Source organism: Sylvia atricapilla, chromosome 1, assembly GCF_009819655.1.
Source record: "Sylvia atricapilla isolate bSylAtr1 chromosome 1, bSylAtr1.pri, whole genome shotgun sequence".
In the NCBI taxonomy this organism is placed as follows: domain Eukaryota; kingdom Metazoa; phylum Chordata; class Aves; order Passeriformes; family Sylviidae; genus Sylvia; species Sylvia atricapilla.
The window spans coordinates 91,863,404-91,888,558 of NC_089140.1; the positions used below are offsets into that span (position 1 = coordinate 91,863,404).

Sequence of the window (25,155 nt, forward strand, 5' to 3'; positions counted from 1 at the left end):
AACACAGTTGATATGTTCCATTTTGTCATTATCTCATTTTGGGGTCTTGACCTGTCTGATTCAACTGAAGTCTCAAAACCGAAACACTGTCACAGATTTTAATCCCTCAGGTTAGATCCTCCTGTGCAAGTTCTCTTTAGATTTTGAGTCATGACACATCTTAGAGGAATGCATTTTGCTTAGTCAAGATATTTATTTGTAAAACTCATAGAATTGAACTCTTTCACCTTTCAGACATCTGGTCTTGCTATTCTCTGATTCCCTTAAGCACAAAGAGAAGATTCCATTCCTCATGTATTGGTTCTTTCATCTTCCTTGTCCTTAGCAGGACATCACAATTGCTCATGGTCTGATGATGCATTTGTGCTGTGCATGTTAGCTTCTCCAGAGACTTTAGTTGCCACTCTGGTAAGATAAGCAGTGAATGTGAACAGAGAGAGGCCATCCAAGCACTCCAACTAGTTTCTGAATTATTGGACTAGAGGGGAAGGAAAAGAGGAACAGAAAAAGCCATCTACTGAGGATTGCAGTACAGCTTACCAGCAGTTCTACTGGAGCTCTGGTTTTTTTTACCCTATCCAGGAGACATATAACATTTCATAGTAGTTTGTTAGTGCCTGATTATATAAGCAACAGAAAGTTTTATGTTGTTTGTAAAACAAGGTTTCCCATTGTAGTATTTTGTATCATTTTTTAACATGACATTTTTTGCACCGAAGAAGAAAATACGTTGAAAAATGGATCTTTGCTACATACATTCTTCTTTGTTATATTACTCTTTTTCATTGTGACCCCTCTATTTCATGCTTGATACAGTTGAGAAGTTTTCTGCAATTCTTCAGCTCTGAGTGAGGAAAAGCATTTGGAGGCTTAGTGTGGCAGTGCAGCTTGATAGAGTATTTTTTGCCTTCTATCACACTGATAAAATGGAGAGAGCCTTTCCCAAAAAACCTACTGGTGTAGACCATCATCTCTTTAAGCACTGAACAATTTATGTCGACAACACTACACTTCTACACTGTAAAGAATCAGTATTTTGAGACAAAGCTGTTGCATGTCCCTGTAGGTTCTTTGGATTTAGGTTTGTCACCAAAGTATGACTGCCCAGTTAGTGATTGCTGGTTGCATTTGGAGTGCTTAAATAACTTTGTTTTGTTAAAACAGGTGATCTGTCACAGCTTGTCTACTATACCTTCACAAAGTCAGTGTTTTGACATTCTCCAGACTGGCATCTGTAAATATTTGGTAAGTACCATTTTGTCTTCTACGTTGAAACTTCCTCATGGTAAATTTGCCAACAGTCTCATTAATCCTCAAATCCACTTATCCTATGTATTTCATGTATAGTTTCAGCATTTGCAAAAGCTTTAAACAAGATTTGGGGGAGTTTTAAAACTACAAAGTAACTGTTGGTATGTAAACTTGTATGGGTAATTTTGCTCAGATTTGTGAGTACTTCAGCTTGTCTTCAAGGCAATTTGTCCATAAATTAAACACTTCGTGGTGCGGTTTGCTTTTCAAAAGATTGACCAGCAGCTGTAGATCAGATTTTTTACCTCATCTATGTACATAAGTATCGAAAGTGTGCCAAGAAGATGGAGCCAGGTTCTTTGTGGTGCTGAGCAATAGGACAAGAACAGGCAGAAACTGATGCTCAGGAAGCTCCACTTGAACATGAGGAAGAACTTTGTGTGGGTGACTGTGCTCTGGAACAGATTCCCCACATATGATGTGGAGTCTCTCTCACTGGAGATGCTCGAGAACTATCTGGACAGTGTCCTGTGCCACGTGCTTTGTAATGACCCTGCTTGAGCAGGGAGGTTGGACCAGATGACCCCACTGTGGTGATCCCTTGCAACCTGACCCATTCTGTGGGTTTTACAGCCTGTCTTCTAATCCTGAACACGCCTGAGCTGAGGATGGGGATGGCAAAGCCAGAGCTGAGTAACAGAATGGTCAGGGACAGAATCTGTAGTTCCCTGTGATACTGCCTGATGAGAGGGAGGACCACAGGGTCTGCCCCTGCTCTCCTGTCAGGGTGGTTCTGTGATCTAACCAGTGTCTGCCATTCCCCTGCGTGGAGCCATACTGAGAAGTTACTAGCCCAGAGCTTCCATAGGGAGTAGCTTACCTATAACCATAGTCTGGGTTTTTAGGGGTGGATGTTGACTTAAATCAATTTTTTTAAAAGGCTTATAGGTTCTACTACTTTGCCCTTTGAGAGCAAAGCATTAAGTGGGTTTTTATGGCTGGCAAGGCTTGCTGCTCAAGGTCTCCAACTGGCTGCCGACACCTCTCAAGGACCAAAAGCACCATGGTGGCAACATCCTATACAGGAACTTGTCTGAGCAGCCTCATCTACTGGCCTTGTATAAATTGAAATTTCTCTGTTCCTGTCATCTTTCAGACTGGCTGACCAGCACATTCCATTAGCAGTGTTGGCTCAGTTGGTCTTCAGGATGGTTCTTTATATCCATCTAGATCGCTGCCATTATTTCTTATTTATGGTTGATCAGGAAGAACATTATTTAATTGTTTGGTGCCTCATTGTCCTGTAGAATTCAGCAGGGTTGTGGTGACCGCTGCAGTCCCACCTTCTGTCAGGCAGGACCGTCATCATCCTCCTCCTGCCTCTGCATCTGACTGGCACAGGGTCAGCCTGGGACAGCGATCTGTGCTCGTGGCCTTCAAATACACCCAGTGTCTTAGGCTGGAAGGATTTAAAAGTTTCAACTCATAGTTGTTCTGTATCTCTTGCCTCTCACGAGTAATGGTAGGAATGAAATACATTTCACATTTCTGTAGCTTGTACTTTATTGATCTTTTTTCTAAATATTTCTAAAAGAAACAGCTGACGTTGTTAAGTGAACCAACTTCCTCTGTCAGCTTAAAACAGTGTACTTGCAGGTGAGCAAATTGAGACTACTCTCAAACTCCTTACATAGTTTTTTAAAGGTAAATGGTGCCACATTAACAGTGCATGATTTTTTTATGGCTTTACAAGACAAAAATGTAGGGTGCTTACTTCATAAGTACTTCAAAATTTAAACTGCATTCTAATTCACTGCCTCTACAAAAAACAAGGGGTTTTTTTTCCCTAAATTATTTATTATGCCTATAAAGTCCTTATTCAAGATGATGTTCTCTCTTTAACAACAGCAGAGCATCACCCCACTTTGGGCTCACCATATATTTCATTAGCTTTGATTTACCTTGGTTTATGAAGCTCCTGTTGGGCTTAAAGGAGACTCACCCTGGTGACAATCCAGTAGAAGCTTTCCTTTCTGTAGCATAAATCAGTTTCCTTCTACCTCAGTGACTGCTCACTGCCATTTCAAGGCTCAGAAGGCCTTCCCAGTCCCATGATATATGCTTAAAAGGAAAGACCTGTTCTGCCCAGAAGATTGTTTGTGCCTTCACTGTCATTCAGAGCAAGGCTCAAAGCAGTGCTGTGTTTTTCAAAAATGTTTGAGATGAGTGTTTGTTTAGAAGGGATGGAATGAAGCTGTCAATTAAACCTTCTGTTGGTATGGGTGGCAGTTTATTGGGAAAACAGGGATTTGAAAAAATGCAGTGGTCTGTAGAGTTGGAACAGAAATAAAGTAATACATGTCACCATAGGAAAGCTCTAGGTTTGCTTGTATCCCAGCAAAAAATCTTTTGTATAAAGTGGTGAACTTGGGTTGTTATTTTTTTTGTCTCATTTTAATACAGGTTGGATTGGTTGTAATACCTGATAGCACAGCTGGATCTGTTCTATGTGCCATAAATAAGCTCTTGGATCAAGCCTGCATCATAAGTGAAAACCTGCACAGGTTCTTGGCCTCTTGTTGTTACAGTCTCCTGTACTTTCTGTTAACTATAGACAGAGAGGATGCAGAACACTTACAGAAAAGGTAAAGTTGCTCTTCTTACCATCCTGTCTCTGTCTTTGTATCCACAAGTAATTGGAGATGTGAAATGAAAGGATACTCCCCTCCCCCTAGAGTTATTTTTCCTGTCTCTCTTTTGCTTACTTCAAATCAGTACTTAGATTTAAGAAAAACACCTGCAGAGTTACCAGGAATTACTCAAAACAGTAACTGAAGAAGGTTTAATTTCAAACCTCCAAATTAGGTGTCAAAACCATCCTGATTTTGTAAAGTTGGATATTTATACCTTAATCTTTAACCTAAGCTTCATTAGATAAATTGAAAAGCACCATGCAAAGGATTTGGCTTTATGAGTAGGTACTCTTAACTGATCTGACGTTTCAGTTTTAAAACTTCTCCAGCATCATTACATAGACTGCAAAGCCATTTGATTTAAAAAACCTAAAAGCTACAGATAACGAATTAAAATAAATTCACTTGAAACACAGAAATGTCTTTAAATAGATCAAATCTTTTCATGTACAGAAAAGTTGTTAAAAGTTTCCTGAAAATTCAAAGCCCAAGTCCTCCTTCTCTCACTGTATTTAATGACTTGCATATCACAAATACCTGAGTCCATTATTTAATTTCTTATGAATCTTAAAGAAATATTCAGGTGTACCTGAAAAGTGACATGAACAAAAACCTCTTCACAGCTGCATGATGCAGAAATTGCGCTGTGTGAGAGATGAAGCAACATCTGTAGCTTCCAGGGCAGGACCTTAATTTTTTTCCAGTGCTGTACAAAATCTTGGAGTATTTTCAAATTTGGCATTTTCTGGTACAGATTTTCTGCTTAGCCACTAATTATGGTGAATACAGCTGATATGATTGAATCCACAGAAGCAGGTTTCCTTGTACAGCCATGCAGCCAGTTCACAGAAGCCTCCTTGAAATGTGTGTCCTCAGTCATTTCAATTTTGATTCTCTTTTCCTCTCAGGGATATGCTGTGGAGATCATGCATTTCTGCATTAGCACTCCTGCCACGGTTACTGAGGCTGATGCTGCAGAGCCTGCAAGTGAGCAGGATCTGTCGGGAAGAGCTGCCTGTTGTTGCTCAGTTGCTTCGCTTGCTAATGCAGCATGGGCAGCTCAGGAGCCATATGATCACAAATGAGTTTCTGGTGCAACAGATCATCAAGGACATCATGGTATGAAACTTATTCTTGTTTCCCAGAGACCACATGTATGTCGTGTTTATTTTTAAAAATCATTGCAAACGTTCAAGAAGAGCTGTTTTCAAACAGTGATGAAAGCAGATGTAGGACATTATGGTGAGGTTCTCTAACCTGCAGATTAGGAGGGGGTTGTTTCCCTTTAGTGTTGGAAATGCCACAGCCAGTTCTTTTGCTGTTCTGCCCTGGGTGAGTTGTATTTGTTGTTGTTGGGTTTTTAAAGCCATCTACGTAACCCTGAGAAGAGGGAATTCCTGGGTGGGGTGGTCTGGTGCTAGCAGTTCTCCTTAGGCTGGTTTGGGGAGCTCCCCTGCATTGGTGGTACCACACTCATTTGCATTTTAATTGCCTATAAATTGCAGAATTGCAAAGTAAATGAGCCACTCTAATTAAGAGTAAGGAAAGCACATCTGCTGTTAACTCACATACTTGGTAATGTAATGACTTTGTGTACCCAGTTGTAACACTTTTTTTATTGGGACTTTAACAGGCACAATGTGTTGGAATCTACAAAAGAGAAGAACAATGTCACTGTGTGCAGGGGAACAGGGCTGTCTTGTGCCTTTAACAGTGCACCTGATTACCTGTAAAAACAAAGCCAAGTGCTTCGTTTTTCCCAAGGCAAGTGCTGTTGGGGATATTGAGTTTTACCTTTTTTCCCTTTCTTTCTAGACACTGAAGAGCGGTGAAGTTCAGGAGCAGTGGCTCACAGACCTCCATTACTGTTTCAACATCTACCTTGCCTCTCATCCCCAGACACCTGGCCCTATAAACACAGTATATTGAAGAGGTCAAACTGCATTTATTGTAAAGCATTTACTTCTATTTAGTTTTGAATGGAAGATGTTGGAACAAAGCTTGTCAATTTTTTTGTAAGTGAAACAATAAAAATTTTACAGAGAACTGCAATACCTCTATTGCCTTTTTTTCAAGCAAGTAGATGTTACTACAAAGTGTTTTATTAAAATGTGCTGACCACAATGAGGGGTGTTAAAGTCCAGTCCTTGATGCTGAAGAGCTTGCAGAGAAACAGACTTAAAGTGACTCTGCTCATCTACTATTGTGAAGCATCACATTATTTTAAAAAATAGAATTGTGTAGTATCAAGTAGAAAAAAAAATAGAAAACAGTATGCTTTAGAGTAACAGTTTTTATTTTTGCTGAGTTCATATTTTTAAATACTTTGTGCAAGGTAAATACTGTACACTGTGGCACCTCCAAAACTATTAAAATAACTTTTTTTTTCTAGAGTAGGGCCCATCTTTTCTTGCCTCTCTATTTAATACACATATAAAAAGAGTTTAAAAAGTTCATAATAATTTCAAAGGGTAGAAAACACAGCCCTAATAGCTTCCAGAGGTTGTGAAAGCAATTTCTTTACTGAGTGTTTTTTGTCAACCTGTCTTAAGTTTCCTTCAAAATCTGTAGTTAGTGGAGGAACAATTGTTTCTTTAGTAGAGAAGTGAAGCATTCCTGCCTGGATTTTGAAATTAATTTCATGAACTTGAGGTAAAATTGGACATTGGTCTCTCAGAACTGTATTATCTTTAGTACAGTTTCCCTCTTCTTTGAAACTCTGTTTGATGAACACATTCAAAATTCCTACTTTTTGCAATAGAAAGCTTTGATTGCCCTTACAACATTATCGCAATACAGGGCTTAGTGCTTAATTTTTGTCTTCAAATGCAATTCAGATTCCATCCTGTGTTGGTAAAGAAATTAACAGTTGCATTTAAAAACCAGTTTGTACACAAAATGAGTCCAGCTCCTTACAAGTCTGCTTGGCGTGTAATGCTGTAATAATACAAAACTGAAAATGTTCAAGTTTACTATGTCATAGGTGGCTTATACATTATGAAAGATAACAGCTGTACTGGAATGGATTTTAAATTCCAAATATTGTTTTGCTTAATGCTTGAGTCTTGTATTTTTTGGTTTTGCAGCAGTGGTTGGTCTCATGTTGTATGAATATTGCCTTGACTTTCCCATGTTCTCCAGCAAATTAACACACTGTAGGTTGTTCACTGTAAAAGAACAAGATAGTTTTGATGAGTAACTCTAGTGGGTGAAAAGCAGCTTCATCTACACTGTGTTCTAGATTTCATAAGCAGCAAATCTACTGGGAGCAGAACATGCCTTTTTCCTGGCATCTCACTACTGATTGTCTCTCAGAGTTTGTTTTCTGCAGCATTGGGTACAGCCTGTGTGGAACATTGATGCTGCTGCTGCTGCATGTGGGAATTCAGCAGCCTCTCATGGGTGTAGCGATGTTCACCCCCATAAATGAATGTAGGGCTCCAGACTAACACTATACTCTGGGCTGAATTTGCTGAAGAGCAGAAAGAGCTTGTGTTGAGCAATCTTTAGAAACATGAGGTAGACAGTTCTTCTTACGGCTCTTCTTAGAAAGTCAGGGAAACTAGTCCAGGGGCTAAAGCAAGTCCTCAGAATTGCTCATGCAATGTTTTTTCATTTCCTGTAATGTGCTGCAAATAATATGTGTTTTCCTTCCCCAGGTTTGTAGAGATTAGCTGCAAACATTTCAGTGCCTTATCCTGTTCTAGCCAGGGTGATCCCAAGTGCAAATCCAAATGTTTCATTGAGGGTGTGAACTCAGCACATCTTAAGGACATCTTTCTAATGCCAAGAGTTGCAAAATCTGCTCCTTTCCAACTCTGAACACACTTTAATGTCCACAGTAAAACAAAAAAACAGGCTGTCTGGTTCTGCTGCACAGCACCTCTTAAATGCCACTTGCTGAATTGACAAAAGGAATCTATTTCATCTATTAATCTATTTAATTAAAAAAAAAAATGAAAACAAATTTCAAGTTCTGAAATGTTTTAATGGTAACAATCTTAAAGGGCCTATTTGCCAGAAAATTCCAAAGCACTTACCACTCTGCCTGTATATCCCATCCCTTTTCTACCTGTCACCTGCCTTACTGAACATTTCCTTCCTTTCAAAGTGTGTGAGTGAGTTGGGTGTCAATCCCCATTACAGATTGGTCACCACACGCTGCTTCCATGAGCTCTATGAGCATTAAAACTCAGGCTGACAGTCAGCCTTCACCTTCCCAGATGTACCTTCTGCAAGGGAAGAATGAAACTGAACAGTCCATTCTGACCTACTCCAGGCACCTACGTCAGAAACGGAGTATCTGGCATTAGCCACTGACAGCTCTGAACTTTTCCAACAAACGTAATGTTGTCATGCACAAAGGCAGGCAGATGAAAAACATGTTATTGTCTTTTAAGTAAGGGCTAAAGTTCCCTGAGCTCCTATTAGGTGAATAAAAGTAGGTAGTGTTCTAAAGGAACTGGGCAGAGTTCCTATCACTAACCTATTCGTCACCAAGTTATGAAAGCAAAGGCCACTCCAGCCTCAAGAGAAAGCCTTTTTATTTCAGAAGACAGGGAGATCCGTTGTCCTGAAAAGTTAAATGAAAAGAGCTAAAAGCTCTTTTAAAATTTAGATTGGTATCTGCATGAAGAGGTGGCAATCAAACACCTGTCTGGTCATGCCTCTTAATTAAAACAGTTCTCAGACAGTGAAAGAAAAAGGCCTCTGTCTCTTAGCAAGGCAAATTCACCTACTGTTCTAACAAACTCAAGGACAGGTCCACTGTAGATTTCCTTCTGACTTTAGAGCTGTCTTAAACTACTTGGAAAATGTGTTTTACTTCCCTTTGTAAATTACCTGAACTCATGACTCCTTGAAGCAGTTGCTGTGTTCCCATCTAGCCGTGGCCTGTCTGGCTGAGGCGTAGCACAGCCAGGAACACCAAATGCCCAGCGGAGCACTAAACCTTCACGCTCCCAACTCAAACTAAATCCATAATACACTTTAAGAAGTCTGACAAATGGCATTTAGTAATGAAGTTTTTCATCTAAATGACTCAAGGATAGAAGTCCAGTGCTCTGTTAAGCCCAAAAGTGATGAAAGGAGGAGTGTGCAATCACAACAGTTTGGCAGTAGTTACTCATTTTGATAGGAGAGCCCAGTCCTTAAGCAGATTATTTTCTTATCTAAAAAGAAACCAATCTCGAGTATATAAACATCAAAATATTCTTAAAATGAATGTGTCCTACCTGAGACCAGCTGCACATCAGAAAGTTTCAGCTTAGAAGGAGGTCTTGTTGACTGACACACTTTGCCTTCCTGAGAACGTCCTTTAACAAACAATGTGAACAGCTCTTGTGTTAATCACGTAAACATGTGGTTGTGTAGAGCTACAAACTATTTCAGTAAGCTACAGCATTATTTCATCCTAAAAATTACTCTTTATTTTTTATAGAGAAACTCCTAAGACATTCCATATGACAGAAAACCATGACAACCAGAACAGAAATTTAACTGTAAAACGCATTTTGCAGTTGCTATAAGAAAAATGGAAAATAAATTCATTAGCTTTATTTATTTTATCCTTTTTGGTTCTCAAAGCTACAGAGCCATGATAGAAGTGACTTACCACCTGCTAAAATACATATAATTAGGATATCTTTACTCCATCAGTAATCCACACTGTAAAGGAACTCAAAGTCTAGAAGCAATGTTTCTCCTCTACCTTTTCCTGAAGATGCATTCCTTTGCACGTGCACATTTAGGCACAGAGCAAAGCAGTGCAGAATTATAAAAGACAATCTTGCTCTTGCCATAACGTAACATATGTTCCTACAAAAAGTTATCAACATTGACCATACTCTTCAAATCAAAATATTTTATAAAAAGTAACAAAGTAAGTTTGAAACAATGCTTTAAAAATGATCCAGACAGCCACTCTGCATAGATAAAGCCAACTATCCCCAGCTTAACTGCTCTGTTCTCTCTCCACATTGATATATGGTGAGCAGCTCTGGCAATGGAATTATTTGATTGCTCAAGATCTGTGCTGAAACTATGCTGTGTGGGGATTCAAACAGCTTTAGCAGCAGCCATTTAAAATCACTGAGTTGTTTGGTTTTTTTTAACCTGAAACAGAAATACAATTGAAATCAGAACACCTGAGATTCAGACTAATTTTTATAAATACTTGAAATTCTTAACAATTAGGTAAGAAGTGCATAGATGAATACGCTCTGTTGATAAAAATAAAAGCATAGTTATTAAAAATAAAATATAGTGAAAAGAAAATTACCATATATCTGCTTTAGGATGGACTGCTTGCTGGTTTTTATGGTTGAGCTGGTTTTGTTTAAGGATTTCAGATTTTTACATGAAGGAACTGATTTCAGAGGGCTATGGTTCAGCTGTTTCCTCCAAGCAACCTGAATGAAGAAGGCAGCTGCCTCTTGTCTCCATTTGTCTTCATCTTCCTTGCACTGCCGCTTAGCACTCAGGAGCTGAAACAACTCCTGTCTTAGCTGGTAACTAGAGAGCAGAAAAGAGAAGAGCACTTGTTTTAGGTGACCTGTTTTTACTTCCGTGCTTTCCACGCATCAGTTCACATGGTGGATTACATGAGTAGCTGGGAAAACAGAACTCCCACTGATGTGCTAAGTCACTTGGATGAGAAATGCTTGTTCAGAAGAAAAAGTAGGAGCTGGGTTCAATTTTGGATGCATCCATTGTTTCGCACAGTTACTAAAGAATCGGCATTACAGGTATCAAAGTTACAATGCTTCACCATCAGTTTATCAGCTGCTTTATAAGTAGAAAATCATCAGAAGACAAAACTATAAATATTTATGGTAACAGCATAATCAGTACTGCTTCCTCATTTTCACTATATTCACAGCTTAATAACACGAAACTTTCTCGTGTGCCTTAGCACTTCATGTCCTCAGTCAATCAGTGCAAGAGACAAACCAAATCTGCCTCCTGTGGGTTCAAACGCACATTTCCGCTGCAGAGAACGGAGCTGTTCTCCACCCCTCCTCTGAAGATGCTCCCCTCACCTTGTTTGCAGCAATCTGTGTTTTTTCCCTTCCCTTCAAAGGCTCCCTGTCTCCTGACCCAACCTTGCCTCAGCTGCTTTGATCTTACACACAGTCACAGCCCTCTGCGAGTGGCAGCAGCAGATTATCTGTCCCTCGCACTCCGGTGCCAAATGGCACAGGCAGCCAGGAGTTATTCGGGTTTTTTTTTCCCCGCTTGAATCGGAGGTAAGTATTCAATCGGATATTGGCGTTTCACACTCTCGAGTCAATTAACTGGCTTAGCAATTAACTCTGAATCCTCCCAGTACGAACCTGTCACAAATGAGCATTGAGTAACACTTGTAAAATATTAATTATAAGCGTTTGGTAACCGGCCAAAACACATTATTGATCATCATCCCCTCTGGCATTCAAAAAGGCTTCTATTGGATGCCCTGGTAAAGCGAAGGGGGAAGGTGAGAGAAAGGTGATTTTTTTTTCTGTTGCTCCCTCTGCAACAAGTTCTAAATTAAAACAAAAGACAACGAGCCAGACACAAACTGTTTAAATATATGTTCTACGCCAATGAACTACGTAATTCAAACAAAGCAGCAGCCATATACAAAAAAATGTGTACATAAAAGCACAATAGAATGCCAAAGGGGGATGATATGCTCCGTTACAGCCTAAATAATTTTAAACTTCCAATAAGCTTAGTAAATTACTTCTGTGAAATTTGCTGGGTGAGACAAATGTATTTAATCTTAATTTAGTGAAGCTTCAGAATTCAGGCATGTACTGCTATGCACCTCATTAAAGTACATAACAAATGCAGGCAGCAACTGCATCTTGTCAGGGCCTGCAAGTTGTGAAGCATGGTATGAATTCAGAACAGGAGTATTATTGAGACACAGAGGGAAAAAATTATCCAGTTTACTTAAGCAATATGCCATTTTTAACTTTTCAGCAGGATAAGAGAGGAAAAGAAAGTGAAGAGGAAGCACAGTTGCAGTGACTTGCTAACATAAGTTGAGCTAAGGATGGGTTAAGTGAATACTTAACTGCACAAAAAACAATCAGGGAACTGTTTTATACTGGAGCAGAATAGAATACTAAGCTACTCTCTTGGAATTCAGTAATTACTGCCAGATGCCTTTGCCTGATACGTGAAATGACCCATTCACAGTCACTCCACCTTTGGACCTAGCTGTGATTTCATGTTTGCAGAGAACTTCTGGTAGTTTTTAGCAACAAGAAAACAACTGTGAGGTTCTGACACTGAGATGTAGGCAGTTATCTGTAGAGCAAGTGTACATTGTTTTAATTCAGCTCTCTCATAACAAATCGTTCTGATCCTAGTGAGAAAAACGGAGAATGGGACCAAGTTTGATACAATATCAATCTGACATGGTGCCTTAAAATATACCTGATGCTTAGTCAACAAAAACACTGCACATAAAAGAGGAATATCCACGTGCAGAACAACAAAGCTGGCAAGTGGTGCTCTCACTCATTGTTACAGAAGCTCTAATCTCAAAACCCACTGCTGGCCAAAGTATGCACACAGCAATAATATATTAAAAAAAAATACAGCTTGACTCCAGCGGGAGAACAACAGTGACAGCAACCAACTTACTCCAGCTTCTGTCGGCTCCCTGTGAGCCCTGGAGCACGGTACAGGCCCGGTGCCCCCCAGGAGAGAGAACACAGACACAGAATCTGTAAGCCTCAATGAGCAAGATAAGCAATTAACCTTTGGCAAGCCACACACCTTAGAGTACACTTTTGTGGAATACATTTATAAAGTTTGCAGATTTGGGAATTGAAACATTCTCCTGAGAATGGCAAGCTTAATACTCCTAAGTAGACCAGTACCAGTCTGCTGTTCTGTTTGCCTTCAATAAGTAAATCAAGACCAGAAAATTTGCAGAGTGAGACAAATGCATTTAGTTCTAATCTAGAGAAATTCCAAAACTCAAGCATGTACTTCTACATGTTTCTAATGTAGAATTACACAATAATATTGTATAATTTTACTGCTGTCTACAAGTACATGCTATTTACCATGTGCAAGTTTGGAACAAAAGCAAACACAGGACTGTGGAAGAACTGCCCAACCAATGTGTCCTGCGGCCTTGCAAAATTTATGATCTTTGTCATTGTTCTATGAGTTCTTGCAAACAGAACAAGTATATTTTTCACTATTAAGTATTTAAATAACACATGTAGCTTAAACAATCTTTAATTCTCACAATTCCCAAAATGCAAAGTATTAGTAAGCACAGGCACTTCTTGGCAAGAATGCACACCTACCCTGTTTCAGCAGGTGCACAGTTTAGAAAGGCCTATCCAAAATCTGCAGTGTAAGTGGAATGCAGATTTCTGTGCAGGTAAGTCAGCGTAATGCATGGCTTTGGATCCCAGTTCTTGTGGGGAAATTTGCACAAGCACTCACTACGTATCATTCTGCTTTGTCTTAAAGCCATGGCACATGCCTGCCCCTCTGGAAGGATTTTAAACTCATGTTGAGTGAAAGCAGCAGAGCCAGCAGCAGCATCACCTGCAGATACACTCTCCCAACCTACTTCTGGCTTCCTTTAGCTTTTGGTATCTAAGTGATTTGAACACATAAGACAAGAACTTGGGGTCTATCTACATCAGAAAAGAAGGCCAAGGAGCAAGCAGCAGAGAGAGCAGAAGTGGTACAATCCTGGGAAGAGAAGTGTCTGCTTTGCAGTTGCCTCAAGTTTGCCTGCTTTTCACTGTTTGCATTTTGTTCTCACACAGCTTCAAGTAAACTATGTATGTTTTTAGAAATTATCTATTGTTTACATATTTCCCCCCCTTGAAAGCAGAAAGATGATTGATGATGATGTTCACCAACGAGGTCAAAGAGGTGGCTACCTGTGTAGCCAATCCTGGCCTGCTCGTAAAACTGCATATATATAGAGTCAGAAAAAATAAAGTAGAGAGCTTTCCTGCTTGACCTCCTGCTGCCTGCCTCGCTCTTTTGTGTCGCTAACAGTGACACTTTGCCTCACAGTTCAGAGGAATATGGCATGGAATCACAGAACCACAGAGCGGTTTGGGTTGGAAGGGACTTTCAAAGATCATCTTGTTCACCCTCCCTGCCATGGCCAGGGACATCTTCAGCTCAGAGTCCCTCAGAGAAACTGTTAAACCAGTGAGAGACCTGGAAAGAATATTAGTAAACATAAGCAATTTAGAGTTTTCTACATCCAGTAAAATCAAATAAAGTTTAAATAAAAACAAGAAATAAGAACAATTTGCATATTATATACTTCCCTTACATACTCTTCCTATTTTGATAAGAAACTAAATATTAAGGAGCATGTACTTTTAGAATGACTGCATTTCTGAGACTGAAACTCACACATTCATGAAAGCAGGATAATGCTGTGGAAAGCATTCTGTACATTCTTCTGTACAGCAGTTGTTCCTGCTTAATCAGTCAAGCTGCCTTCAAGTTTTGGTGATGAACGCTCAAAGCTCCCAAACATTCCGTGGTTTGGTTGTCTGGTTAAATGTGAGGTCAGAGCACAATTTCAAGTACGTCACTGCACTCCAGGTTTAGGCAATCCTGATTTGCACTCTCTAAAGAAATATCAGTGCTTGAAATAGAAGTTCAGTGATTTCTCTGATTATTAAAAGTCATCACTTACCTTGCACTTTTTATGAACATACTAATGTAATTCTATGCAACTGGAACCCACTTCCCTTGTGTGGAGAAAGATTATTAACTGCTTCGTTTAGCACTGGCAACATCATAAGCAAAATAAAGCACATTGCCAACAAGCCTAGTTTCTTTTACATCTACTTGTATCTCACTCTTCCCCAGCCACTGAAACAGTAATCTTACCTTCTCCACGTCCTCTGTATGACTGTGGCAGCGTAGTTCTTCTTCCGAAAAAGCTCTTTTCTTTTTCTTTCTTTTTCTATGATCTGCATTCGAATCTCTAAAGGGATTAGTTCAATATTTGTACTTTGCCATGGAACAGAACATAATTGATCATCTGCATTCCTGGATCCAGTTATGCCTGTTTTTTCCAAGTTCGAACTGTCATCAGAAGCAGAACATGCTATTGGGTTTTTTGGCACAGTCCTGGTAGGTTCTGCCTCAGCAGACAATAATGAAGAGGCCTTTTTTGCTGTTTCATTGTTTCCCACTTTGACAGCTTGTTCTACAGCACACAGGCTGTCATTTCTGTTGCTTACAAATACTGTTTTGGCACTTCCTGGTCTACTAGAACCAGCTGGTGAACACCTCTTATCATTTACTTCTTTATTTCTGGGTTTCTGCTGGTGCCTTTTGCCTTTGGAAGAAGCTTCACCCAGCTTTGAGTTTTGCACTGTTCCACCGGTACAACCAACATCGCAGAAGAACACAGCCCTTCCTTCCCCATGGTCCCGCTTGCCAGAGGGAGGCTGGCTTGGATCCCCCCTCAGCTTCTCCCCAGCACTGGCAGTCCTACAGGTAGAAGCAGAAAGCCTCCTGCTCCTCCGAGCACAGGCACCCGTTCTGTCGACAGCGTGGTCCTTGTGCTTTTCTCCTTCCACTTCTGCACCAGCTGCAACCTGATGTTTCACTTCAACTTTTGTTCCCTCGTCTGCTTTGCCACAATGGAAGTGGACACAACTTGACTTGCTTTTGATGTGTTTCCTCAATGAATCTTTAGACAGAGGAATTGAAAACAAATTTAGTCTCTGACCCAGCAAAACACAGTTTATGTCTCTGATGTTTTTGCTTTGGGGCACACTAGGATTCACTTAAATGAACAAAAAAATGCAAGCGGGAAGAATCAGAAGAGGACGTGATTGCCAGTCACTGTAGAGTCCCAAACACCTCCATTTTCTTAATGTTTTACAAATGGTTTCCTTTCTATCATTACATTTGAGTTAGATGCATGAAAAACTCCTGCTCTATCCATGCTGTATCTTGGCACAGGATAACCCACTGACTCAGGAAACCAAAGCATTTGGCTTCTCAATACTTCCCTTGACATTGTGAATGAAATTATGAAGTCCTTCCTATTTCTCCCATGCTGCTGTGTGATCACTGCTTCTAAACACTCTGCTGAGGGTGAAGTCAGCCTGGAGTGCAAAACTGAAAATTCCCCACCTTCCATTCGCCTTCCATTCTGCTTGGAAATTAACAGAAGAATGAAAAAATAGACCAGAGAGGATGTTACAAGGTAGGTAGGAGGGGAAAGAGAAAAGAAGAGATCTCTGGTATAGTGTCATTCCAGAAAATCATCTGGATCATCCAAAACCTGGTGAAACCATGCTGAATTTGTAATGCATTTACAGGATACCCTTTTGACTGGATAACCAGATCAGAAAACACCCAACTGAATCACAGTTTTCACAGCCCAAAGAGTCTAAATTTTTATTTAATTCCAATAAAATAAGCAATGAAGTCCATTAAAGTTTTGGTCACAAGAGGATTGATTTAAACACCTAGTGAGAACTGACTATACAACTTCATGGTTTGATCCTTGATGCATCAACTTTCCTGGCATCACTTCAGTCACAAAAAGAGAATGCCTACCTAAAAAAGGCATAGCATTCTTTCAAACACCAACTGTTTGGACTGAGCAAGAGGACAAATCTTGTTTAAAAAACAGAGTTACCATTTCTCCATTAACATTGTCCATGTGCACCGCAGATAGGTCAAATATTTTTAATCTTATTTTCTCTGAAAAGTGCAAGTAATAGAACAATTGCCCACAGCCTGGTTTCACATATTCTAGGTATTTTTATAGACACCGTAAGACACTGTAATGGTGTTTTTCACTACTTCACAGAGAGTAAAAGAATCTGTATCTAACTCTACTCTACTGCACAAATTGCTCAGATGATAAAAGAATATGAAATCACAGAAAGACAAAATGGGTTCTGTATGTAAAATACCCCCAAGAAGTGGACAAAGCAGATAAACAGCACAGTAAAAGAAGATCACAAACCTTGCCTGATCTTATGACCTTCACTCTGAGCCTCTGATGACACGCAGCTCTCCTTTGGAGTCCCTTTGTCATGACCAGCTTTAGGTGAACCTCTGCTGCTTCTCCCTGGCTGGATCTGTGAAGCATTGAGGCACATGGGCCTCTTGCTCTGTGTGTCAGCTGCTTTGTTGGGTAACTGTGGGACACTGGTGGCCTTCTCCCAATTTGTGGGATTCTGTTGTACCCGAAACTTGTTTTGTTCCACGTTCTGCATCCCTTTCTGCAGCTTGGCTTCTTTCCTCTTACTTTCCTCTTCACGTTTCCTGCAATTACAGTCCATACTATAAGAATTTTGAAGATTAAACCTTGGGAGCATGTATCTGATGAACACACTCCTCTCTAAAAATCTGACACTGCCACAACAAATCCTTGACCTGACATCTTTTTCGTGAGAAAAGGACACATATTGCACTGAAATGTCTTAGCTTGATCCGAAACAACAACTGACTTGCAGCTACAGCCTGATGAAGGTTAAGTCCTTGTCAGCCTGCTGCTCATTCAGTTTGCAGTTGTTTTGACTGATCTTAAAACACTTATTGAAAACATCTAAATTTAGGAGGTTTTATAAATACACAAAAATTAAAAGCAGGATTTAAAAAAGAATCATGACACTAATAACTGTGTTTGTAATTAGTAATGAGCAATGTTTTCATGTGAGTAGTAATGCAACACACTGTATTTGAAAAGCAAAAAACTTTTAACAAAAGCCACGATATCTTTGAAAAAAATATTTTTCTACTTAAATGTGTCATAGTACAGACAATTATAAACCAACTCTGAACTAGCTACTGGTACTAACTTGCTGCTATGTATTTGCCATGGGTAGATAATTAATTTTACATAAACACTATATGTCGTACAAATGACAAATACTGATGAGATGTGAATTAAAAACTTGAGTGCACATGGTATGCCACTACAGTGGTGACATTTAGATTTCCAAAATGAAGTAAGTCATGCATCTCCTTAGCCATAAAAGAGATTTTGGGACAAACTTAGGAAAGGTGAATAAAATTTTGCAGCCTATTTTGAAATACAGTGGGCTATCATTGCACTTTATTTTTTAAATTCTTGTTCTTACCAAGCAGAATAAACCAAATAGCACACAGCAAACGTTACATACCTCCCTCCCACTGAATCTGTTTTTATAAATTAAGCCCTGGCTGTTGGATGAAGTGACACTTTTCCTGTTGGAACGGACAGGCGGTAAATGCCGTATCATGTAGCTGCCTGGTATTTTAACTTGCTTCCAGTGCTCCAACACAGTATGCAGACTGTTGCCACCTCACCTCCCGGCATGGCGTGTGACAGGTGAGTTATGCAGCACGCCAGCCCCAGTTCCTGTGAGTGGTGTCACTGCCAGCGCGTGTCACTGCAGCGCCAGCTGCCAGCGAGAAGCCCTAACTTTATCTGTCAGTGCTATCTTATCAACTGTGCTCTGCAGGAGAGGCTGATTGAACCTTGCACCTGAAAAGCTGCTAATTGATCTAAAAAAATACACTCCTAGCAGCCTGGGATTCAGAATTCCCTCTGGCATGAAAAAAAAGTGGCTACTTTCAATTAATATTGGCATTCCACAACCGGAGTATGTGGGGATGTTGGGACTGTGTACAGTATGGATCTCACTGCCATTACTGTGCCATTTGAGCTGATTCTTGCTATTCACAGAATAGTAATTTTCTATTCTTCACAAGAATAGGCAGCCTATTACCAATGTCCTCTACTCAGGGTATTAGAAAAGGAAGCGTGAGGTGGGCTGTGGGATACACAATCAAGCCAGAGTGACCTGCATTCCTCTGATGAGCAGATCAACTCAAAACAGTAACTTCAGCAATGTATCAATCGTACAGTTACTGGAATGGCACAGGACCAGAAACCAAGAAGTAAAAAGGGTTGTTTTTTTCTTTAAAGGTCTTATCTGCGTGCTAATTTTTCAGATTAAAGTGAAGAAAGAATAAAGGAAAGGGATTCCGATGCTCCCTAATCAAAAAGCATCATCACAATTGTCACAGTACAGCTTAGTTGAATAATAGACACCTGAATACATAAGAACCTCTCCTTGTGTTTTGCATAATTTATCAGAAATTCAGTTTGCATTACAGCGAAGGATCTCTTAGAAACTAAAATTTCCAAATTTTACTGTTGTACAATTTGAGAAGCTAGGTTTCATGAACAAGTGAGGGAAGTAGACAAGATTCTAACTTCAGGGCTCTCAGTTATTCTCAGGAGATTCTGGCGACCCAACAGGATCCAAATTTGGGCTAACAAGTTAGACAGCTGGAGCTCAACAGTGGTAACAGAGCTGGCAGGCCAATATTTTCCATTATAAATGCAATACAATTTTGTCCTGAATGGTCATAAGCTTGTATTTTATTGCAAAAGTGAAAGAATGACAACTGAACCTTTAGCAGATGGAAAGGAACAGTTTCAGCATTACACACACATTTGTGAAGGCACAGAGGTGATTTGAATTTTTGATTCTGCTAAAATGAATTCAACCTTTTCTATTCTGTTAAGAATAGATACTTCACTTTTTCATCTACACACTGAAGGGTATTTTAAAGAAAAATGTTTTTAAAATTATCCTTGCAAAAAACCCACAAAAACTTACTTAAGAAATCTCCACTGAAAATAGATCTCCAGGTATGATCCTACTACCAGCAGAGCTTTCTCTGGACTAAGAGGAGTTATATTTCATGTTGTATAAATAGCATTTCCTGCTACACAATCTAGCACGATGATTATTCTCAAAGGAATGATACCACTGACTCATGACTTCTGATCTATAATAATCTTTTAAACTGATAGTCCTTAATAAACATGTTAAGACAACAGTTAATTTCTGTCCAGTATTCCTATGTTGGTGGGTCTTCCCAAATGCGTAGAGCAGTCCATTAGTTCTTACCTAGGTACCTATTTTTTTCTCAGTAATTTCTTATATTTCTAATTTAATCTTCAAAGTGCTTACAATCTCCTACAGCTTGGTGCTATTTTCAAATTCAAATTTACTTTTTAAATGAAAATACACATTCATGATGGATTTATGTGAAATTCTCATCAATATACACTTCTAGTTTAAAGGTGAGAAATGAGAATTTTCCATGAGGAAGTATGAAGACTTCAGGCAAGTCTGAATGACAGCTACTGTTTCTTCATGGCCACAAAACTTGTTATTCAGACACAAAAGAAAACTGAGTTGGTTTGATGTAATTTCTTCTGAAGTGAAAAAAAAAAACCACAAAACCTACAGAACAGTTCAGACTACTTAGCATCTTCCAACTGTTTCTTTACTCTTCTTTTTCCAATAAGTATGTTTACAATGGTTTATTGTGATACCTACCTCACATCCTTTGCCAGTTCTTATTCAGCATCTCAGCTTGTTTAGCTTTATCATTGTATGTTCTTATTATTGTCAATTTTAGTAATTACATCATTTCCAATATGTGCTTTCCCTCTTCAGGTTGCTGAAGAGCTCATTATTTTCTCTGTTGCCACACTCCCCTATCTTTTCTCAGCATGCAGGGCTAACCACCAGTATTTTGAAAAACCTCATAATCTACTTGTACTCTCTTGGTATGAGAACATTTTTCTAAATCTACTGAAGGCTGTTTAATTGAACTGCTTATTTTCTTGCCTTCTTTTCCTAAATATCATGAACTACTTACTCACTTTCAGCCATTTCCCTTTCACATCCACATTCTCAATCAGTTTCCTTCAACTGGCCAGAATGAAAAACAGAAGTATGGATTCAGGAACTCGTCCTGAGAAACTGAAAGGGGAGGTGAACAAATCAGGAATGAGTTCTGCAGCCCTTTCAAAATCCAATATATTGGAAATTAGTTTTCTCTGAATATGTTTTAAACACTTAAATATTATTTTCTTAAATACCTTGGCTGTAAGTAAACCAAAATCCTCTTTTTAAAGTCTGGAAGGGATGTCAGGAAGTCAGTGAGGCTGCTCAAAACAGGGTCAGATTGGGTCATTCAGGTTTTTATCCAATTATGTCTTGAAAACCTTTATGGACAGAGACCATACAACCCCTTTGGGCTGTTCTACTGATTGATTGTCCCAAGGGTGAAAAAATTTCTCTTTATTTCCAGACAAAATTTCTTGTCACAACTTTTGCCCATTAGAAATTTCCCAGAGACCAGAAACACCAACCAGACTACAGTTCCCCAGACTATTTTTTTTTTGGCCCTTTTTGAAGCTGGGTGCAACATTATCTTTCCTTCCATCATAGGGAACCTTCCCTGGTCTCTGTGACCTTTCAAAGACATTGGCAAGTGACCTTTCAAGGGCATCAGTTAGTTCCTTCTGTACTCTTGGATGCAGCCAACTTGGTCCCATGGACTTGTCTGGGCTGAGTTCTCTCAAGTTTGACTTAATCCTCATTCACAGCCGGCAGTTCTGCTTCTCCTTGAACCAATTCTCTTAGCAAAGAAGCCTGGGAGACCTTCTTCTGGCAGACTGAGGAACAGAAGGCATTGAGTACTTCTGCCACACCGGTGTCTGGTGTCACCAAATGCACCATTCAGCAACAGGCTCACGCATTCCTTGCTCAGTCTTCTACTAATGTATTACTACTTTTATTAATGTAGAAGCACAAACTCACTTTCAACATTTCTTTAAAGTCTCAGCTCCATTTGAGTTTTGGTGCTCCTGACACCATCTACATGCCCAAGCAATGCTTTTAAACTCATACTTTGCAGTTTGTCTCTGCAGCTTCTGCCTCCTGTAAACTGCATTTTTACATTTGAGCTCTGTCAAGGATTCCCAGCTTACCCAAACTGGTCTCCTGGTGTGTTTCTTTGGTCAGTTACTTAATAGTATGCATGTTGTTTTGGCCTTCAACAAACTTCATTTTATAAATTACAATTTCTTTGATATAGGAGAGAACACGGGAGAAGATGTTTGTATAGAAATATTTCATAGGATTTAAATACAGTGAATGTAATTTTACCAGAAAATAATGTAGGTATGAGATGCTGGCTGACTTTTTGTGATGGTAAAAAGGAAAAAAAACCCAGACTATCTAAACCCAAGTAGATTTAGGAGTGATTTTATTAGGAGAGACTCTCTAAAGTAACATATTACAAAGCAAGTTTTAAATATCTACACTGAAATATTGGGAGAGGGTGTGTGTGTTCAATTCAGGAGTTCACCATCATTCTGGATCCCCACATGATGTCTGCTTTTATCTGGAGACCAGATTTTTAAACACCAGCAGGGATAATAGTTTTTTGTATGCAGGAACACCCTTGGCCAGTTTTAGCTGTGGAATGCACAGATGGGTACGCAGAATGATGACAACATAATGTCCCCTTCAGTTTATTACAGATCGTAAAACTGCAATTAAATAAAATTTGTTATGTGACAACCTGATTTGCTTGTACACTCCAATTGTACTGTAATTCTCTTTTTATGGTATTTGGTACACAGATTTTGTTTCTATTGTTTTCAAACAAATCAACAACAGCTAAGTAAGTTTCAGAAACTACATCAGAAACTCACAAAGGAAAACTATTATAAAAATATCCCCAGATTTCCATGAGGCAATTCTTTTCCATTTAATCTTCTACACGGTGGATCAGAGATCCTTCTAAAAATGACTGTCATCACAAAGGATAAAATGACCTCATTTGGTAAAGTCAGTTTTTGACCACACAGCAATAAGCAGAGCTCTCCACTTTATAAAGTAGAATTTTCCAAGGCTGCTTCTCCATACATGGTTTTGAATGACACTGATTTCAGCAAAAAAGGCAAACAGTAGGAGAGCTATAGGTTACGACTTCAGGATGTAAAGATGGGAGTAAGAGATGAGTTACGTGGTATTTCTAGCTTTGGTTCTTCGTGGGGAATAATTGTTTTATAGTAGCAGCAATCAAACTCAGTGAAGGTCTGACTGGCCAATTCTGCAGAGTGGAATGCAGCTGAATTTGGCTGTAATACTCAGATGCAGCAAAAATACCTCTGGGTGCAATAATTATGTTGTGTGGTTTTTTATATGATCTCTCTTTATCGAAATAATACTCCCAAATCATGCAGAATTCTTTTCAGACTGTTATGCTTTTTCATTTCAGAATCACATTTCTTCAAGAGAAACCAGGTGCTAATCTCATACTAAGAGTCTTAAGGAAAAACTCCAAGCAAGCAAAGTATTGTGTTAGTAATTTAAGTACTTTCTGATTCTAGAATTTCATCATTGTGCTATCATTACCACACTTAAATTGGGTTGAAATTCAGCCAGAACCTACACATCTTACTGACAATTTGAACTGCATATGTTAGTTACCTGTAATCCAATATAACCAATTCATAGGATTTCTCTAATTCAAGACCAGAAAATAAAAGTGCAGAGAATTATAAGGCCCAAAATGAAGCTGCAAATAGAAACCAGGAGTTCAGGTTACTAGAGAAACTTTAGGTTAAGGCTTCCCTGGTTTCTTTTCACTTTTTTTCCTCAGCTACTGATTAATTTCTATTCAAAACTAATATCAAGACTTGACAGGCAAATAATTATTTCCACTGTCTTAAAGTAATAAATGTTTTCCAAGCCTTTTTATCATCATACAGAATATCAGGCAAAGATTCATGGATGTTAACATGCTATTTCCTCAGCTGTTGGTATTTTGTCTTGCTATGGAATATTATATAAAGTTAGTTATTTAAACTGGGATTATATGGAAAATAACTTCCATCTGTCTGTAGTTATATGGAAGTTATATGCTTACTTCAGTTTCATGAATTTTACCAAGAGGAACAAAAGCAGATGAACAACAGATAAAATCATACACTGATAAATACAAACTTAAAACAAATGTCTATGAGCTGGAGTAGATTTCAAGTCTCAGACTTACTTGGCAGCAGCATCTTTTCTCAGCTGTTCATGTTTCATTAGAAGATTCTTTCTCTCTTGAAAAGCCTTTCTAACTTTGTATCCTTTGTAGACAGCCTGAATTTTGAAAGCAGCAATATCCTGAATGGCAGCTATAGACAAAGCTCCGTGTTCTAACATGAACTGAATCACTTCATGGTGTTCACCAAGCAAGGCATAATCAAGTGGAGTATATCTAAAAAAAAAAAAAAAAAACCACAACAATTACTATTGATCTAGAATTCTAGCTATAATGTGCATTTCTTCACTCTCATTTTGTAATAGAGCAACTTCTAGTATGAAGACAGATTAAACACTGTTTCACTAGGCTGTTTTTCTCATCTTTTTTGGCATTATTTTGCTGCCTTATTCATTCTACACACTGTGGTTATATTTAAAGCTTATTTTAGCCTCCTAATATGGAAGGGGGTGGGGGGGACCTGAAGTGTTTGGACAAAATCTCGCAAAGCCCCATCCACAGCATTAACTGCTTGAGGAAAGCAGTCTTTAAAATGTGTTACTAAAGTTTTCATACAGAAATAAAAATTAAGTTAAACTTTTTTGTTGTTGTTGTTATTTCTGTATGTATTTAAGTTCTAGAAATCTACTGTCAAATCTGGCTTGACTTCTGTAACATCAACTGAAGACATTATGACTGAGAGAGCAGCAGGATTAGATTTGTATCAAAGGATAATTATATTTTTTTAATGTACTGGGAAAACTTAAGTCTGTTTTCAAATGGACACACGTGTTCAAACATTAAATTGCTTTGGAATTTAATGATGTCCAAGACACTGAAGCCTTTTTCAAAATAATTCCCAAATTTCCCACTGTTGACATGGGAGCAGAATTTACATATCTCCCTCACAACACTGAAACTTTAGGGAAAGACATTTAGTGACTGAAAATTATCAGTCACAAACCATAATCAAGACCATCTAACAGAAGACTATCCAACAGCAAGTGTCAATGCATGTGATTGTGAAAATTAGGGCTCTTGTTGATGGTAACCTGCTGGGACACAGTGCTGGTAAGCAAAGAAAGACAGAAAGCACAATTGGACCTGCCACACAGCAATGGTTTGATGGAAGGATAAACAGTATCTGAACTGAAGTGTCTGCAAGAATAAAGACAACAACATAACATGAAAATTTGGATGTCATGGTGTGCTGCTGATAGCATTTAAAGAGATACAGATTTTTGATAACACAGAAATGGGAACTTCAGAAGAAACACTATTTCAGAAAAACACAATTTAAAAGTAGTCCTGATTTTGAATGCTTTAAAGACACAAAAGATACTAAAGTAAACTC

At 38.9% G+C, this 25,155-nt stretch overlaps 2 protein-coding genes across 6 annotated transcripts in view; one reads left to right on the forward strand and one right to left on the reverse strand.

The window, feature by feature from the left end:
• Positions 1 to 5,990, forward strand: part of TEX10 (testis expressed 10) — a 53,895-nt gene extending 47,905 nt beyond the window's left edge. For all 5 annotated transcript variants that reach the window (XM_066327860.1, XM_066327890.1, XM_066327883.1 and 2 more), the window contains 4 exons: positions 1,165 to 1,245; positions 3,715 to 3,896; positions 4,853 to 5,063; positions 5,760 to 5,990. In XM_066327860.1, coding sequence (XP_066183957.1) covers positions 1,165 to 1,245; positions 3,715 to 3,896; positions 4,853 to 5,063; positions 5,760 to 5,873 — 588 coding nt within the window. In that variant the 3' untranslated portion in view covers positions 5,874 to 5,990. The remainder of the gene's footprint in view (positions 1 to 1,164; positions 1,246 to 3,714; positions 3,897 to 4,852; positions 5,064 to 5,759) is intronic.
• Positions 5,991 to 6,222: 232 nt separating this feature from the next.
• The window catches only part of INVS (inversin), an 83,076-nt gene continuing 64,143 nt past the window's right edge, over positions 6,223 to 25,155 (reverse strand). Inside the window, exons 12-17 of the mRNA XM_066327844.1 lie at positions 23,826 to 24,038; positions 16,930 to 17,231; positions 14,826 to 15,636; positions 10,225 to 10,457; positions 9,179 to 9,259; positions 6,223 to 7,111 (exon numbers count right to left, since the gene is read on the reverse strand). Of these exons, the coding sequence (XP_066183941.1) occupies positions 6,996 to 7,111; positions 9,179 to 9,259; positions 10,225 to 10,457; positions 14,826 to 15,636; positions 16,930 to 17,231; positions 23,826 to 24,038 (1,756 nt within the window). The 3' untranslated portion in view covers positions 6,223 to 6,995. The remainder of the gene's footprint in view (positions 7,112 to 9,178; positions 9,260 to 10,224; positions 10,458 to 14,825; positions 15,637 to 16,929; positions 17,232 to 23,825; positions 24,039 to 25,155) is intronic.